This window comes from Microtus pennsylvanicus, chromosome 6 (assembly GCF_037038515.1).
Source record: "Microtus pennsylvanicus isolate mMicPen1 chromosome 6, mMicPen1.hap1, whole genome shotgun sequence".
Lineage (NCBI taxonomy): Eukaryota > Metazoa > Chordata > Mammalia > Rodentia > Cricetidae > Microtus > Microtus pennsylvanicus.
Genome location: NC_134584.1, coordinates 78388408 through 78404195, shown reverse-complemented (window position 1 = coordinate 78404195; position 15788 = coordinate 78388408). Strand labels below are relative to the sequence as shown.

Below are 15788 nucleotides of genomic sequence, written 5' to 3'. Positions count from 1 at the left end.
CATTATCATCTTAATTATTTGGGCATCACCATTTCTCTGCCCATACACTAGAACCTTCCACAGACTCCCCAGTTTCCCCATGCCCTGAGCTAGGCGTTGTAGTTTTTCAGAGTTCACTTGATCCAAGGACATATCTTCCTCAAAGGTAAGCAAAGTTGACAGGGGGCAAAGGAGGCACGACCCTTGGGCCCTATTTTCCCCTGCAGATCAAACCCGCCTGTACTCACTGCCTGGTGCCTTTAGCTTCTTCCTAAAGCCAGGCACAACTCTGAGGCCCTCTGAAAAGCTCTACTCCCCTTTCTACCCCATCCTAAGTCCACCCCCAGCTTTATCTCAGGAAGGAAATAGTTAAAGATTCCTGCCCTTAAGGGCCTGGCGGGGGCAGCAGCGCCGCAGTTTGGTGGCTGCTCCCTGGAGGGGAGGCGGGCTAGGACGCCCCTGCAGTTCGGTCCCAGAGTGGAGGGGACGGTCTGGAAGCCTGTGGAGCCTGGCGAGGACCGCGGGAGGCGTGTTCCTCTGGAGTTTGCTTTTGCTTGGGAGACACGCGCGCACACCCATTCCTCTGGCCTGGCGACCGTGCCGGGGAGGTGGAGAGCCACTCTGGTCCACCGAATCGTCGCCGGAGGTTGGGAGCGGGGCGAGATCTCCCTCAAAGGAGTCGGGCCCTGCCGGGGAAGTTTCCCCAAGTCGACGCAGTGCCGCAGCCCCGGTCACCCGCCACCCTACGCGCCACCCTTGTTCTCCCACTCCGGATCCGTCTGGCCCAGGCACGGACCTGGCGCTGTTTGCGACCTTATAAGAAGATCCGAGGTCAGTTCTAGTCTTTCCTAATGGGAACCAGAACTGGGACAAGGGATAGGGTCGCGGCCTGGGGCTATTGACTGGGAGGAGTTGGGGTGTCGCGCAGCGCCCGGGAAACGCCGCACCCGGGGCTAGCTCCTACCTGCCCTGGCGTCCTGTGTGGGTCACCTTCCTGGGAATCTTGAGCGCTGCGGGGTGGGAGTGGAGTGATGAGCTTTAACCACAGATCAAAAGCATTTTACATCCCCAGGCAAGACTCTGATTTTTAGGAAAAGGAAGTTGGGTCAGGGGTGTCTCTTTCTCCACAGGCAGAAAAGAGCTTTCAGTACATCATGCTTAAAGCCTGCTCCAAAGTTTACTGGTGAAGTTGGTGGAGCAGCCTCTTAGCATCCCCCATCCAGGGTGTGAGTAGCCAAGGACACTTACTGCGAAGATCCGACAGCTGTGAACCCCTCCTCACACCACGACTGCAGCTAGTGTTGGGAATCTGGCTGTTGCTGGAGGCCTGGGCTGTTTGCTCTTACTCTCCTTTAAAGGGCACTTGTTGCCTTTCACGCAACAACACTAGCAGTCTGCAGATAAGCCACCTCTGTTTACACCGTCCTAATGGCCTCACCCCAGCAGACACGGGGTGAAGGCATATTAAAGTCAGACGGTGCCACCAAGGAGCGGCAGAGAGCAAAACCACAGAGAACTTCAAAGAAAAGTTCTTAGTTTAATTTTTTTCTCCCCTTGTAGTCGTTTATGGATACCCCCCCCCACACACACACACTAAACCGTCTGTTTTTAAAGTGTTAGCCAACTGAGAAATACCCTGGCAACAGTATCTTGCAAATTACCTGTTCTAAACATGTGCAGTTTGTGTGCCATGGGAATTTCCAAAGAGCTAACGGTGAATGGACTTTCATCCGAGAGTCTGAAATGCTGAACAGGTAAAGGGCTAAGCAATCAGCGCTTGTTAAAGCACTCCAAAATCTCTACCCCACAAAAGGAAGAATGCTGAGTCCTTAGTCCCGTCCTTCAGGCTTGAATGGGGTTGCTTCTCCAGAGTTGTGTCTGACTACAACAGAAGATGCCCAACCAAGCTTGCCTCGAATGCACCAGAATGAGCTCCAGATCCGTCCTTGGGAGAGCATGCATTTGAAAGAGGTTTCTTTCATTTGGTTTTGTGTTTTTTCACTCTGTGACAATATGGTAGCCACATGTTTTTGGCAGATGTCCCTTAGATGTGGAGAACTGACAGAGGTGTCAGGAGTTCTTTGGTAGTGTCTTTGTTGAGGGGAAGCCGGGAAGGAAGAAATTTTGATGGTAGCTGACTCACACCATGACAAGAAGCCGTGGCTGATGGGGGAAAGCAGCAACTCGTGTGGGTACCAGTGAGGTGCTTTAGGAAGGGTACAGGGCCAGTGACAACCAAGTGGCTCATGAAGTCACTCCTAGATGATCTTAATATAGCTCATGAAGCTCTTCTGTTTGTGGAAAAGACCTTTGCCACTCAGTTGTAGGAAAACTACTACTAATTCCATCCCCGTTGGGAAACTAGGATCTTTTAATTAAAAAGCAGTCAAGAAATTAAAGAATTGTGTGGTCCCTCATTATTCGAAGAGACAGATTTTAACTAACTCTGTGCTTGGGATTCTGGCCTCCATCTGGGAAGGGTAATGAAGATACCCGATACTAATGAGTCGGCCAGAGACTGTTCTGTAGGAGACAAAAGAGGAAATCTGTAAATTACTTATAATTCAGGGTGAGCAGAAGTAACACGGCGACAGGATGGTGGCAGGTTCCTCACTTTGAAATCGTAGCAGCAAGTGGACCCCTACAACTCAGTTATGAAATGGAATGGCTGGCCTGCCACTGTCTCCCCATGGCCCATTTCTCTCAAGTGAAGTGCGGATTTTGCTTCTACCTGCTCTACTGGAAATGCTCAAGCCAAGAAACAGATGGTGTCCCTCAGGTGCGATGTGTAAAACGCTATTGTTGTTTCCGGAAGCAGAAGTACATGGCGCTTGGCTGGCCTTGGTGCTCGGCTGGCCCTGTACCTCCTGTGCCGGTCAATATGTCTTGCTTTGTCTACAGAGGGACTAAGACTCAACTTAGTGATGCCCCACGACCGCTACCAAAATTCATAAAAGTGGTCAGCCACAGTCTTGAGCAGAGTCCAGGAAAAGAATGTGAGTCTTAAAATTTAGGATTAGTTGTGTGCCTTCAATACATACCACTGCCCGTAAAGGAAGCTATGGTCTTCATGTTCAGATTAGTAAAAGAAAGACACAGAACACTGAAAGAGAAGGAGCTATTTGCCTTTGATTGCTAGCTTCTCTCCTCCAGCCATCCTCGGGTTTCTAGTGTCTTTTCTTTAGTGCTAGAGGAGAAACCTAGATTACTGGGCAACAGGGACCATGTGCCCTTTGCAGGTGACAGAACAAATGAATGCCAAGTAGTCTTTTGATAACATCTGGCCTCCCTCCCTAAACTGCTGCCTCATCTAAACTCTGGAGACATCGTCAGTATGATGTAGACATAAATAAAGCATGAACACGAGACAGGATGGCCTTGTGGGTAAAGCTCAGGTTTGGAGTCAGATGGACTCACAAGGGGGGAAATGACTGAGGAAAAGATTTAGTTTGAAACCCTTGAGTTGTGGATTTGCCACCATCTGTGGCCTCTGTGAGCTCCTGGGCTTTCTTTTCCGCCTCCCTGCCCTCCCGTGTGTGACTTCATGAACTAGACAGCAGCAGCAAGTGACATCTTCGCAAACCTACCTAGGTAGGATGCTTGCGGGATCGTATAAAGCTCGCTAGCCCTTGGCAAACCAAACAGTGCACCATCCTGGGGAAGCCTGTCACTCACATGGTGCCCACTGACAGGTAACGTGGTGGTTGCTGAGGCATGGAAAGGGGAGGGTGCTGAAGATGTGGATTTTTGCACATTAGTGGTCAAGGATTTCAAACTAAATCTTTTCATCAGTCACTTTTTCCTCCTTTTTGAGCTGCTGGAGATGGGCCGGTGTGAGCGTGCACAGCGAGTGTTCTCCTGCAGCCCCAAGTTATCCCACGGTTCCTTAAAACTTGAATTGTTAGATGTACTCATGGCGCTAAGCAGACATCTGGCTTTAACTGAATGCTTCAGTGCTCTAGACTACACCATTGTCCCGCTCGTTCCTGCCATGTGCAAAACAACACTCACTGGGGGAGCCTAAAATTTAAGTCACAGAATTAGATTCTTGTCTTTTGTGCCTCAATATGAAGCAACTTTTCCTCTTTTACCAAAAATGTTTCTGTCTCACTTTTGGAATATTCAGGTTCTTCTTAGACCAAATGAAGAGAAAAACCTGCTGTTATTGAGGGAAACAGAAATATCTTTATTTGTATTATGGTCTAGATATAGAAAGAGCTGTAGCTAGAGCCCAGACGGAGGACGAGCGGGGGTCATTTCTTGCTGTAATAGATCTTTGGTCTTTTCTATTGTGGTCTTCCATGGGTAGACTGAAGTAGTTATATCATATCCAATTACCAAATATGGGTTATATTTTCATTAAATTAGTCATTGCCTTTGGGGGCTGATAGATTTTGTAGCAAATAATAATAAGAATTTTTCCTACTTTTTTTTCTCCCAGGTGAAAGAAAGGTGTAAAAACAACTTAAGACTTTTCTTCAAATCCACACTAAGATGGATACTTTTTGCCTCACGACATCCCTTTGGCTCGTCCTGGTGGGAGGAGTAATCAGTGACAATCCCGAGAGACACAGCACGAATCTAAGCAGTCAAGCGGGGGACTTCACCCCTTTTCCGGGGACAGAGCTCAGCTTTCTGGGAACCACTCATCGACCTACGAATTTGGCCCTGCCCAGCAATGGCTCAGTGCGTAGCTATTGCCCACATCAGACTAAAATCACAACAGCTTTCAAATACATTAACACTGTGATATCCTGCACCATCTTCATCGTGGGGATGGTGGGGAACGCAACCCTGCTTAGGATCATTTACCAGAATAAGTGCATGAGGAACGGCCCCAATGCACTCATAGCCAGCCTGGCCCTGGGGGACCTGATCTACGTCGTCATTGATCTCCCCATCAATGTGTTTAAGGTAGGAAACTCCCGTGGACTTTGCTGACCTCTGACGCCTGCTCTGTTCTGACTGGGAGACTTATTTCTGCTGTCTTATAGTTCATTGACGGTTTAAGATTGTTACTGTTATATATTAGACTATTTTCTAACTTAGCTGTTGACAAAACAGTATTTCAAGGATGACCTTTGAGATGTGTCTACTGCATGAAGTGGGTTCCCACGCCAGTGCTCAGTTTGCTGGCTCCACAGGAGGTCGTGGAGCAGTCAATGACTGGAAGATTTTTGAGTTTTTAGGGCGAGATGTACCAAGCTCCCAAAGAACATAAAGTTAAATATATAGTCAGTCTTGGTTATCTTTCGATGGGATGCTGTTCAGAATAGATACCACAGCAGAGCTTCAAGTGGAACGCTTCTATTTTAGTCCGAGGGCCTGGGTGGATGGTTGAAGGTGAAGGACTTGCTGGCTTCCCTCACTATCTGGTGACTTGGAGATAATGAAACCCATCCATAGAAGGCCAGGACAGATTTACTAACTAAAACCATTCACAGAGGACTGTTTGCTCCTTCCCTTTTCCAGCTGTACCATGTGCCCTCCTCTGAGCTAGGCAACAGGGGTCCGAAGATAACAAGATAAGTTGCTGCTTCAGTGGGGGAAGATAAGTGTCTAAACATTGCGGTGATTGCCCTGCCTTAGAGACAATTTAAGCAAAATAAACTAAAACCGAAAGAAGCAGGATATTTCATATTTGCTGCAGTCTTTGTGAGAAGGAAATGCTAAAAAAAATTTTAGTAAAAGTCAAAGGAAATTGGCATATGAGTGCTGCGTGTTCAGAGATGCCTCACCCTAAACCCAAGGAAATTGCTTTCCCTAGACTTTCTCTCTACCCTCTCCTTCCCCTCCACATTCCCCCTTCTCCTTCTCCTTCCCTTTTCCTATCTCCCTCCTCCCCCTTCTCCTCTTTCTCGCCTTCCTTTTCTTCCCCATCTCCTCTAATGTGAAGTTAGCCTCCTCCCCATCTTCTTTTCCTCTCTCTACTTCCTCTTATTTCTTTTCCTCCTACTCTTCCTTTTCCTCCTCCTCTGCCACAGAAATAAATTAGTCTAGGTCAGTGGTTTTCAACCTGTGGGCCGTGACCCCTTTGGGGGTTGCATATCAGGTATCCTGCATATCAGATATTTATACTATTATTCACAACAGTAGCAAAATTACAGTTATGAAGTTGCAAAAATGTAATTTTATGGCTGGGGAAGTCACCACAACATGAGGATCTGTATTAAAGGGTCACACATTATGAAGGTTAAGAACCGCTGTTTTAAGTGATACAGATCTGAAATGTTACTTTAAACTGCTTTGTCAGTTGAATTATGAGTATCAGGGTAGCCTGGGGTCTCCTCCCCGTTTCTGGTAGATGTGCTAATCCAATGAAAACTCATGACAATATCACACCAGTGTTCAAGGACGAAAGATGGAAGAACTGGTTTGTTGTTGTTTTCTTCTTTAGGAGGCTTTCTCTGTTTAGTCTGGGCTGTCCTGGAGCTCCCTATGTAGTCCAGGCTGGCCTTGAACTCACTGAGATCCTCCTGTCTCTGCTTCCTGTGTACTGGGATTAAAGGCATGCGCCACCACAGACAGCTGATATTTTTTTTTTAAATGTTAAAGATTTTTCAAAATTGTACCATGTACTTTTTGAAAAAGTAGAGAAATTAAGACAATAAATAATCAAAAAATTACATACTCTTTCTTTGCTCAGAATAAGTTTGAATGCATGTGATTTCAGTTTGAACACAAAAACCGAATTTTGGAACTAAACTATGAAGCAAGGTTGAAAATACATAATTAGTTTAAATGTTCAGTACATGCTTCAAAATTTACTTTTTTATCTTAAAGAGTTTTTAATTTTCCATCTATGCCTAAGTTGCCAAGAGTACTTCTAGTGATAATCTCCAATGACAAACTTTGTCATGACTTTTGGTCAAAATTTGACTCTTTAGTCTGAGTTGATTATTGGTGAGTATTATTATGAATTCTTGATTATTTGTGTGTAGACACTGGCTACCTAGCTCATTCATCTTTGTTCAAGAGAACAAAGAACTTACTCCCTGTTTCTGTTCTGTCTGAGGCATGCCCTGTGCAACTCTGTGCAAAGCAGTCTTTTGGCAAACCAATAGGGGAAGCTGCAGGGGAGGGGGGGTAGAGAGTGGGGCTGCTTGTTTTGAGCTGCTCCTGCCAATCAGCACCTTAAACTTCATTTCCACAGGACGGTGGGTCACATTAGCTGAGAGTGTTCTGACTATTGTGGAAATCCAAATACAATCTACGTTGTGTTCACGTAGCAATTAGATGGACAGACACATCCATGTCCGACTCTGTGATTCTTCACTTTGGGGACTTTCATGATTGATGCACCTTCTTATAATTTGAAGTAATGTGGACAGTCTGGTCATGGTGCTTTCATATCACATGACTGTAGCTGTTGTTAAATACAATATGAATCAGTGGACCAATATGAGTTTCAGAAGTTAAATCTTTTAAAATATTTAAACATTAAGTATTTAAATAATTACGCCAGTCCTCTTTTGAGGAAAGGAAACAGCACTGCCGTGAGCTTAAGGGACCCAACAATGACGTTCTCTCCAAGCTGTTCTGTCCTACTCTTCCCCAGGTCAGAAGCGCATGACCTCTACCCAAGCTAGTGAGGAGACATCCTTCCGGGTAGTGGGGTCAGGCCCTGTTCCTCTCTCCCTCGCTGCCTCCTGCCAGTTCACCCCAAGGCACTCAGTTATCGCCTGTCTCAGACTTGGATCCTCTAGCCACATCTGGTTCACAATGTCAGCTCCTGCCCATCTCACTTCATCACTGTATTTAGGTGCCCAGAAAGTACGGTAGAGATTTCTCTAAAAGCATGGATGCATGAACTCTTTTCATCTCCCTTGTTACTGGAAGAATTATGTTGAAAGTAGAAGGGCTGGCCAATCTTCTAGACTCTCTAAGTAGTTGAGTTTCAGGGCCGGGGATGTGGTCTAGTGGACCAACTATGAGGACCCATGTTCAAATCCCAGCACCTGAGTGAAGAGCCAGGCATGGCAGCACACGTCTGTAACCACAGCGCTGCGTGGTGGACACAGGTGGATCCTGGCCACTTGATGGGCAGCCGGTCGAGCAAAAAGAGCGAAGTCCAGGGAAAGCTTCCTGTCTCAAAAAGCCTTTGACCTCCACGTTGCACACTTGCATGCACACACACACACACACACACACACACACACACACACACACACACGATGAGTTTTCCATCCCTCTTATTCTGTTTAGCAGTCACAGCAGATAATTTTTTTTAAACTCGCCGTCCATTTTTCATTAAACAAAGAATTTTTTTAAGTTGTAGGAATCTTTAAAAATACTGTTACACAAAAATGGGTCTTGTTAGAACTTCCGTTTCACTACACATATTTAAAGTAGAAGCCACACACACGTGGGGTGATCAATGCATGTCTTCATTCAGGAAGCACAGGCTCAAAACCATTTACCCCAAAGTCCGCTTCACCTGACATAATGTGTACAGGCAAGCCCAGCTGCCTCAGTCGCTCCTCACACCCGAGGGGGAAAGCAGCTGTACAGACCTCCAGAGAGGGAGGCACCTGGTGTCAATGCCCCTCTGATCCAAACATTGTATTGTTGTAGCCTTATGACTTTCCACCCAGCATTCCCCATGTGATGGACCAGAAACTGTTTCTTTGGCAGACAGCTAATGTAGCTGGGATCACAGTCGTCCTCGGGCATCGACACTTATTGTTTGACATGCGGCTTTAGCCCTATGGCTGGAAAGGTGGGCCAACGGTCATAGCCCTGACTGCTCTCGCAGAGGACCTGGCCTTGTACCCAGCACTCACTCTGCAGTTCACAAGCACCTGTAGCTCCAGGTCCAGTTCCAGAAATCCAGCTTTCTGGTCTCTGCAGGTTCCTGCATGTACATAAATTCATGCACACACACACACACACACACACACACACATACACACACACACACAATAATAAATAAATAAATCTTTTTTTTTCAAAACAATATTCTTGTTGTGAAAAAAGCCCACTTCCATTAATGGCACTTAACTACTGTTTGGTCTCACTTGTACATGAGAATAGATGGGTTAGAAATAGGCTAGTTACCTTCAGTTGAGTCTTACTCAAATGGGGGATCATAAGTTTTCTGTGATGAATTCACCTGTGACATAGGCCCTCTAAAAATTTCATCTCAACGTGTGATCTGAAACCCTGTTCTGCCTCAGTTACTGCAACCACGCCACGTCCATACTCAGCCTAAGGTGTCTTGGGTTAGAGTCCATTTGCAGAAGCGGACTATGTGCAGACGGCACCTTAGGGCAGCTACGTCAGCGGCAGCTCAGTCACGTGCAGCAATGCCCGGAAGAGAGAGAGACTACCATGGCTGGCATTCTGCCTATCAACGTTGTGTCTCTTTTCTCTCATTTAGGAAGGGATTGTACGGGAGTCCCATAGAACGGCTCACGGGAGGCAAGTGTCACACACAGCTGAGCTGTTTCCCATGCATCATTAGCCATGTAGCGGGGCCTTGGTGACTTTCCATGGTCTCTAGGCATGTGTACCAGTGAGCTCGACCCCAAATAGTTGCTGTCAAGGCATTTAAAGACCTTAAATCAAAAACTAGATTAGCTCTGGAGTGTATATGTGGCATTAGGAAGAAATGAATCGAAAAAGGAAGAGCATGGCTCCAGACTTTGCTTACACGCACACCCTCACACGGGTGACGAGAGAAAATCACACAATCTAACAAAGCAGAATGCCCAGCAGATGGGCCACAGAGCACAGATGAGTGTCAGTTGCTTCTGGGGTCTCGGACACCAAAGCCTTGCAAGTGGTGGTGCTGAGGGACAGCTGTGACAAACTTGATCCAGGACAACTCTAATTTTTAGTTGCTCAAAAGGCAGATAATAGCGTAATTGCAAAAGAAGACTAATAAAAAGGGGGAGTGAAAAAAAGAGCTTGCATGATCTTTCCGATGCCCAAGCTTGCAGTCTGTACTGGATACACTAGAGATGGATTTAATTTGCCAGCAAAATGCATTCTCTAGTATCCAGTATTCAAGAAATACAAAATTTGGCCAAGAATATTATTATGTTCACAAAGCATTTGCGTGCTAGAATGGCAACACAATGCAAATATCATCTCTGTATTTGAGAATCAAAACTAACCCCAGTTAGCATATTGATTAGATACATAGAATGTAATAATTTTTATTCTTTAATGATTTAGGAAATTATATTTATATCAGGTAGTATTGCCTGCCAGGATATGAGCTATGCTTTGCAATAAAGTAGAGACCTCAAAAGTATGGTTTGTGGGTGGGCCAAAGCTTGGCAGCATGTAGTTTCAGGATAATACCCAGATGTTCACACAGATGTTCCCATCAGCCACTGCGCCTTGCCTTTTAAGCAGAAATAAGAATGAGAGAAAACATATGTATGAGAGAAGCAGGGTGAAACGAATGAGAGGTACGCGCACGCGGAGAGGCGAAGAGCTGAGCTGTGGCACAGGACCTCAGGCAGTGACAAGCTCAGACTGCGGGAGCTCTTTGGACAGTACAGTGAATAACACCTCCACTTAGCGCAGAGCGAGAAGTAGGTTCGTGAGAATCAGATTCTGTATAGTGACTGGCGACTACTGATTCCGGCCTACTTTAGGCAACCACCCCTTACTGGGAGCAGCAACCAAGTTTGTATGAAATCATCAAGAGTGTTCTGCAATGGGAAGCCAACGCTCCCAGGGCCTCTTGCTGGCAGAGGATCTGAGCAGGGTGCTAACAAAAGGCCGATGACTCTCCATATTCACCCAGTCTCTGCATCTTGTACTCTTTTGAGGGCAGCGGTTACGAATGTCATTTCATGACACAGCCAATCACCAAGACAGTTTGGGTCTCAGAAATAAGCTGTCATAACTTATACACCAACCACCTCAAACAGAGATGTTCGATACCACGAGAAGCTCGGTAACGCTTGTTCTGATTAGACGTGCTCCTTGACTGTTGAAATTAACTTCAAATTGATTTTTCTTTTCAAGTTATTTATTTATTTTTATTTTATGTGCATTGGTGTTCTGCCTCTCTGTATGTCTGTGTGATGATGTCAAATCACTTGGAGCTGGATTAAAGACAGTTGTGAGCTGCCATGTGGGTGCTGGGAATTGAACTTGGCTCCTCTGGAAGAGCAGCCTGTGCTCTTACCTGCTAAGCCATCTCTTTAGTCCCCGTAATTGATTTTTCTGAGAACTTCAGATGATGATGGTGATGAAGCTGAGACAATGATGATGATGATGATGATTTAACCAAAGGATTTTTTATTTATAGACTAGGTACCTGTTGTCTACACCTCCTATTTTCCAAATTAAATTCCATATGTGGCATTCACACTGCTCCTACTGCATCTTCCACAGAGAGAAGCAGACCTTTTTCATTCATGCCAGTAGCCATGTTATAAGCATGAAGTTAACTGCAGAAATTGCCCCCAAACTTTAATAGAGAAAGCCTGTTCCTTTGGTCCAGATCTGTGCCCCTTGCTGGTGCCCTATATTCCAGCCATACACGCCTCCTCTCCAGTGCCTGTCTTTTTAGGCTTCTATCTACTCCAGCAACCTGACCTATCCAAGATCTCAAGATGGTTCATCCTCTTCAAATAATTTCCCCTCGTGTCTCTTCTGGGCTTATTATACTCTGTATTCTGGAACTCAGCCCCAGCATCTTTCTGCCTGGCAGCTATTCCTGACCCAGACTAGGTTGCTGCCTCCCATGTGCTCCCACGACATCCCCCCATTAACCCTTTGAGAACATTTAACACATGCTCCATTGTATTTGCCAATCTATTGGCTTGCCTGCAAGTTCCTTGAGGCAAGTTGTCATCATTCCCTTGTCTCATTGCCTCTCCTATGCCTAGCTTAAAATACTTGATGGATGAGGTTTAAAAAAAAAGCATTGTAGTTAACTTTATTAGACTGTTTTTCTCCCAGACCTAAAAGCAGACTTGATTTATTGACTTTCTTACTCAATTTATTGACTTTCTACTCCTCTCGCCCCCACAAATCAGAATGACTTGGGGCTCATAAAACTGAAAAAAACTTGAGAGAAACAGAACACCACACCGTTACTGAATAGACCCCATCCCTGTGTTTCTGGAGGCCAAGAATTCTTTTCCTATGGCTCAGGAATTATGCTATATAATTTCCTCTCTCTTTGGGAATATACAACAAGACAAAAAGTCTTTCCAAAATTACCATGCAATCCTCAGTTTTAAACTTATTTATGATGTGATTTAGATAGCCATATTTAAACCCACAAGTGATTTAGAATAGCGAAATGAACATTCATATAAGAGAAATTTCATTTACTTTTCAGAGAATAAGAAATGAGTTAAATGTTTCTGGCATTGTGAAGGCATGTTCATTGCAAAAATCCATCTAAATGGCTTAAGAATAAATATACACATGAAATGGCAGAGTGATAATTTATTAGCCAGTTTTCTGTTTGTTGTTAGGAAGTTGCTGTCTGGACAGACTTCAGAACCCTATCCAGGTTTTCCTCCCTCCCTTCTGACTGCTCATTTCCTGTGTCTGGGAACCTTATTGCTTTCTCTCATGGTCGTGTTATGTGATTATTCTCATGTGGGTTTGCTGTGCTGACCCTTGGCATCTGCCTTAAAGCACAGTGTTCCCCACTTCAGCTATGGGGGATGGAAACTATCGTAACTGCAAGACTCTTCCCCTGGCCAAGGAAGGGAAGATGGTTTCCATTATTGTTGGGAGGTTCTGAGAGGTAAATGGAGTCGTGGCTGATGGGATTTCTCCATCAAAGAGTTCACTCCTCCTAACCAGAGTTTGCTTTATTCCATACTGCGCATAAAATGAACATGTGAAACCAATTTAGAAAGTAGTTTTCATAGAATGTACATGTGGGTGTGTGTGTGCGTTCATGCATGCGTGTCTGCATGCATATGTGTATGTGTGTTGCCTTGATTGCAGTATTCTGACTGATAAAAGCAGATGACTCTGATGTAGATTTCTAGTGTAAGCTTACGAGTTGCAGAAGATGATGTAGTTAGTGTGGGCTGTGCAAAGTCAGGGGAGCCTCTCAAGCTGAGGTCAGGCTAGCATGGCAAACCGCTTTAGGACACCCAGCTGGGATGCGAAGGCTGCCTCCACACTGGCCATGCTCTCTTGGGAACTAGGATGATGACTTCCTGCATCTGCAGTTTTTTTTTTAAACTGGGGCCAGTTGTTCTAGAGAAACTTCTGCACTGTGAGGTTAACTGTATGATGGTAAAACTGAATGTGTCATTCAGGATAAATTGTGGATAGCCTTGTATCTAAATTTCTTTTTTAAAAAATATTTATTTATTTATTTATTACGTATACAATATTCTGTCTGTGTGTGTATGCCTGCAAACCAGAAGAGGGCACCAGACCCCGTTACAGATGGTTGTGAGCCACCATGTGGTTGCTGGGAATTGAACTCAGGACCTTTGGGAGAGCAGGCAATGCTCTTAACCTCTGAGCCATCTCTCCAGCCCCTGTATCTAAATTTCTACATCAACATTTTTCATTTAAATGTGGAGCATTTGAATTCTTTGACCTCAGGATCCTGAGTCAGACGCACCCTCAGAAAGTTACTATCAATTGCACACGTATTAGTGCAAATTTAGAATCTAAATTTCTCTTTCACTTTTTCAAGTGAAAGTTAAAAAGTTTTTAAAATTTTAAAACAATTTTTCTTAGACTACTATGAATAGTGGAAGCAAATTTCAAACTTTTCCTAACTCTTGCTCAAACTCAGGACTTGGGGCTGCAGAGATGGCTCAATGGTTAAAAGTAATGATGGCTCTTTCTAAGGACCTAGGTTTGATTCACAGCATCAACATGGCAGTTCACCATTGTCTGTAACTCAGGTTCAGGGAACCCAGGCTCTTTTATGTTCTCCTTGGGCACCTGGCAGTACCTGATACACAGACACGCGTGCAGGCAAAACACTCTACATATAAAAAACTGAGTAGAGAGGGGACAATTTAAACAAAACAGGAATCCAATCAATTCAACTTTGTATTCACAAGCCAAAGAGAAGGCAAATACTTAACCATTTGATTACTGAGTTTCATTAGGACTTTATTTCCTAAGTTTTCTTCATTAACTGTACAATAAAGACATTAGGGAAGTAACAGTAAACAAAACTCATAGACACTCTCACCTTTGTGGAACTTATAGGAAAGAACAACAGGCAAAAGGAAGATAAATAAGCAAATATGTATGTAGAAAAATTCTAAGAATAATAAAATGGGAAAAGAAGAAATATATTAACTATTAAGTAGGTAGAGGAACGGGCCTCAAAATAAGTTACAATTGAACAAAAACTTATATGGGGAATTGAGGTTGTAATTTAGTGAAGTCTTTGCCTGATATACTCAAAGGTCTGGATTTGTCAAAAGTACCACAGGTTTTTTTTTTTGTTTGGTTGGTTTTTTTTTTTTTTTGGCTGTTGTATTTTGTTTTCTAGGTTTTGGACATTATGTTATATTGTGGGTTTTGGCTTGGTTTTTTTTTCTGTTTTGTTGTTTTGGGGGTTTTTTGTTTGTTTTTTGAGAAAGAACGTAAAGTTGGATGGATAAGAAGGAGGCAAGGATTTAGAAGAACTTGAAGGAGGGTAATAAAATTATCAGAATATATTTAAATTTAAAAGTAGTTTTAAGCCGGGCGGTGGTGGCGCACGCCTTTAATCCCAGCACTCGGGAGGCAGAGGCAGGCGGATCTCTGTGAGTTCGAGACCAGCCTGGTCTACAAGAGCTAGTTCCAGGACAGGCTCCAAAACCACAGAGAAACCCTGTCCCAAAAAAACCAAAAAAAAAGTAGTTTTAAATAAAAAAGTAAATGAAAACTGTGAAGGCACACACCTGTAATCCCAGCACTTGGGAGGCAAAGGCAGGAGGCTTTGGGATTTAAGGTCTCTCTCAACTACATACAGAATTCAAGGCCAGTGTGAACCACTTTAAGACCCTGTCTCAAAAAAGAAAAAGAAAGGAAAGGAAGAAAAAAAGGGGAGAGACGGGAGAAAGGTGGAGAATCAAACTTTGCTGACTATCCAAGGCAAAAGTATTCCCGGTGCCAAAAAGAGTAGGTTCAAAGGCTCTATAACAAGATCACTGCTAAAAGTTTAAAGAAAGCAAGACGGCCATGATGGCTTAGTGGGAGGGACAGAGCGGTAATGAGGTGACAGGGACAAACGGGAGAGAAGCAGATCACAGAAGCCTAATTGAGGGTGACCATGTAAATTACTTGTCTATATCAGGAGGCATGATTAATAATTGCCTCTGGGTAGATAACAGGCATAAATCAGGAGTGATTTGTATATATAGCAAAGTGAGGGAAGAAGACAAAATATGTATATTAATTGTGAAGTCTGTAGAGAGAGAGTGAAAATTTACACGGGGAACTGGGATGTAATACAGGAGGAGGGATAAAGTGGGAAGAATGGTCCATCTGTCTCCATGTCCTTGTGAAGCCTGTGGCTTTCTTCTCTGAATGAGCTGGAGAGTTTAGAAAGGTGTGCAGGTAAGGGTGTGGTCTGGCTTAGACTCTAACAGGAACATCCCAGCTGCAGTTGAGAAGCATCACCACACTAATAAAACAGGAACGGGCCATCATAAAAGATGGTCTAGATGCCGCCTCTTCATGGCTGTTTATTTCCTTACTGCGTGTGGATTCATGACTGGGGAGTCAGAGGACTTGTGGGAATCACTCTCCTTCCACCATGGGGGTTTCGGGGATCAAACTCGGGTTGGCAGGCTTGGTGGCAAGCATCCTTACCTAATGAGCCATCTTGAGGTCCCAATATACTGATATTTATTCTG

At 44.4% G+C, this 15788-nt stretch overlaps 1 protein-coding gene across 1 annotated transcript in view; it reads left to right on the top strand.

Moving 5' to 3' along the window:
- Window positions 1-391: 391 nt before the first annotated feature.
- Window positions 392-15788, top strand: part of Ednra (endothelin receptor type A) — a 67711-nt gene continuing 52314 nt past the window's right edge. The window contains exons 1-2 of the mRNA XM_075976515.1: window positions 392-810; window positions 4421-4893. Of these exons, the coding sequence (XP_075832630.1) occupies window positions 4474-4893 (420 nt within the window). The 5' untranslated portion in view covers window positions 392-810; window positions 4421-4473. The remainder of the gene's footprint in view (window positions 811-4420; window positions 4894-15788) is intronic.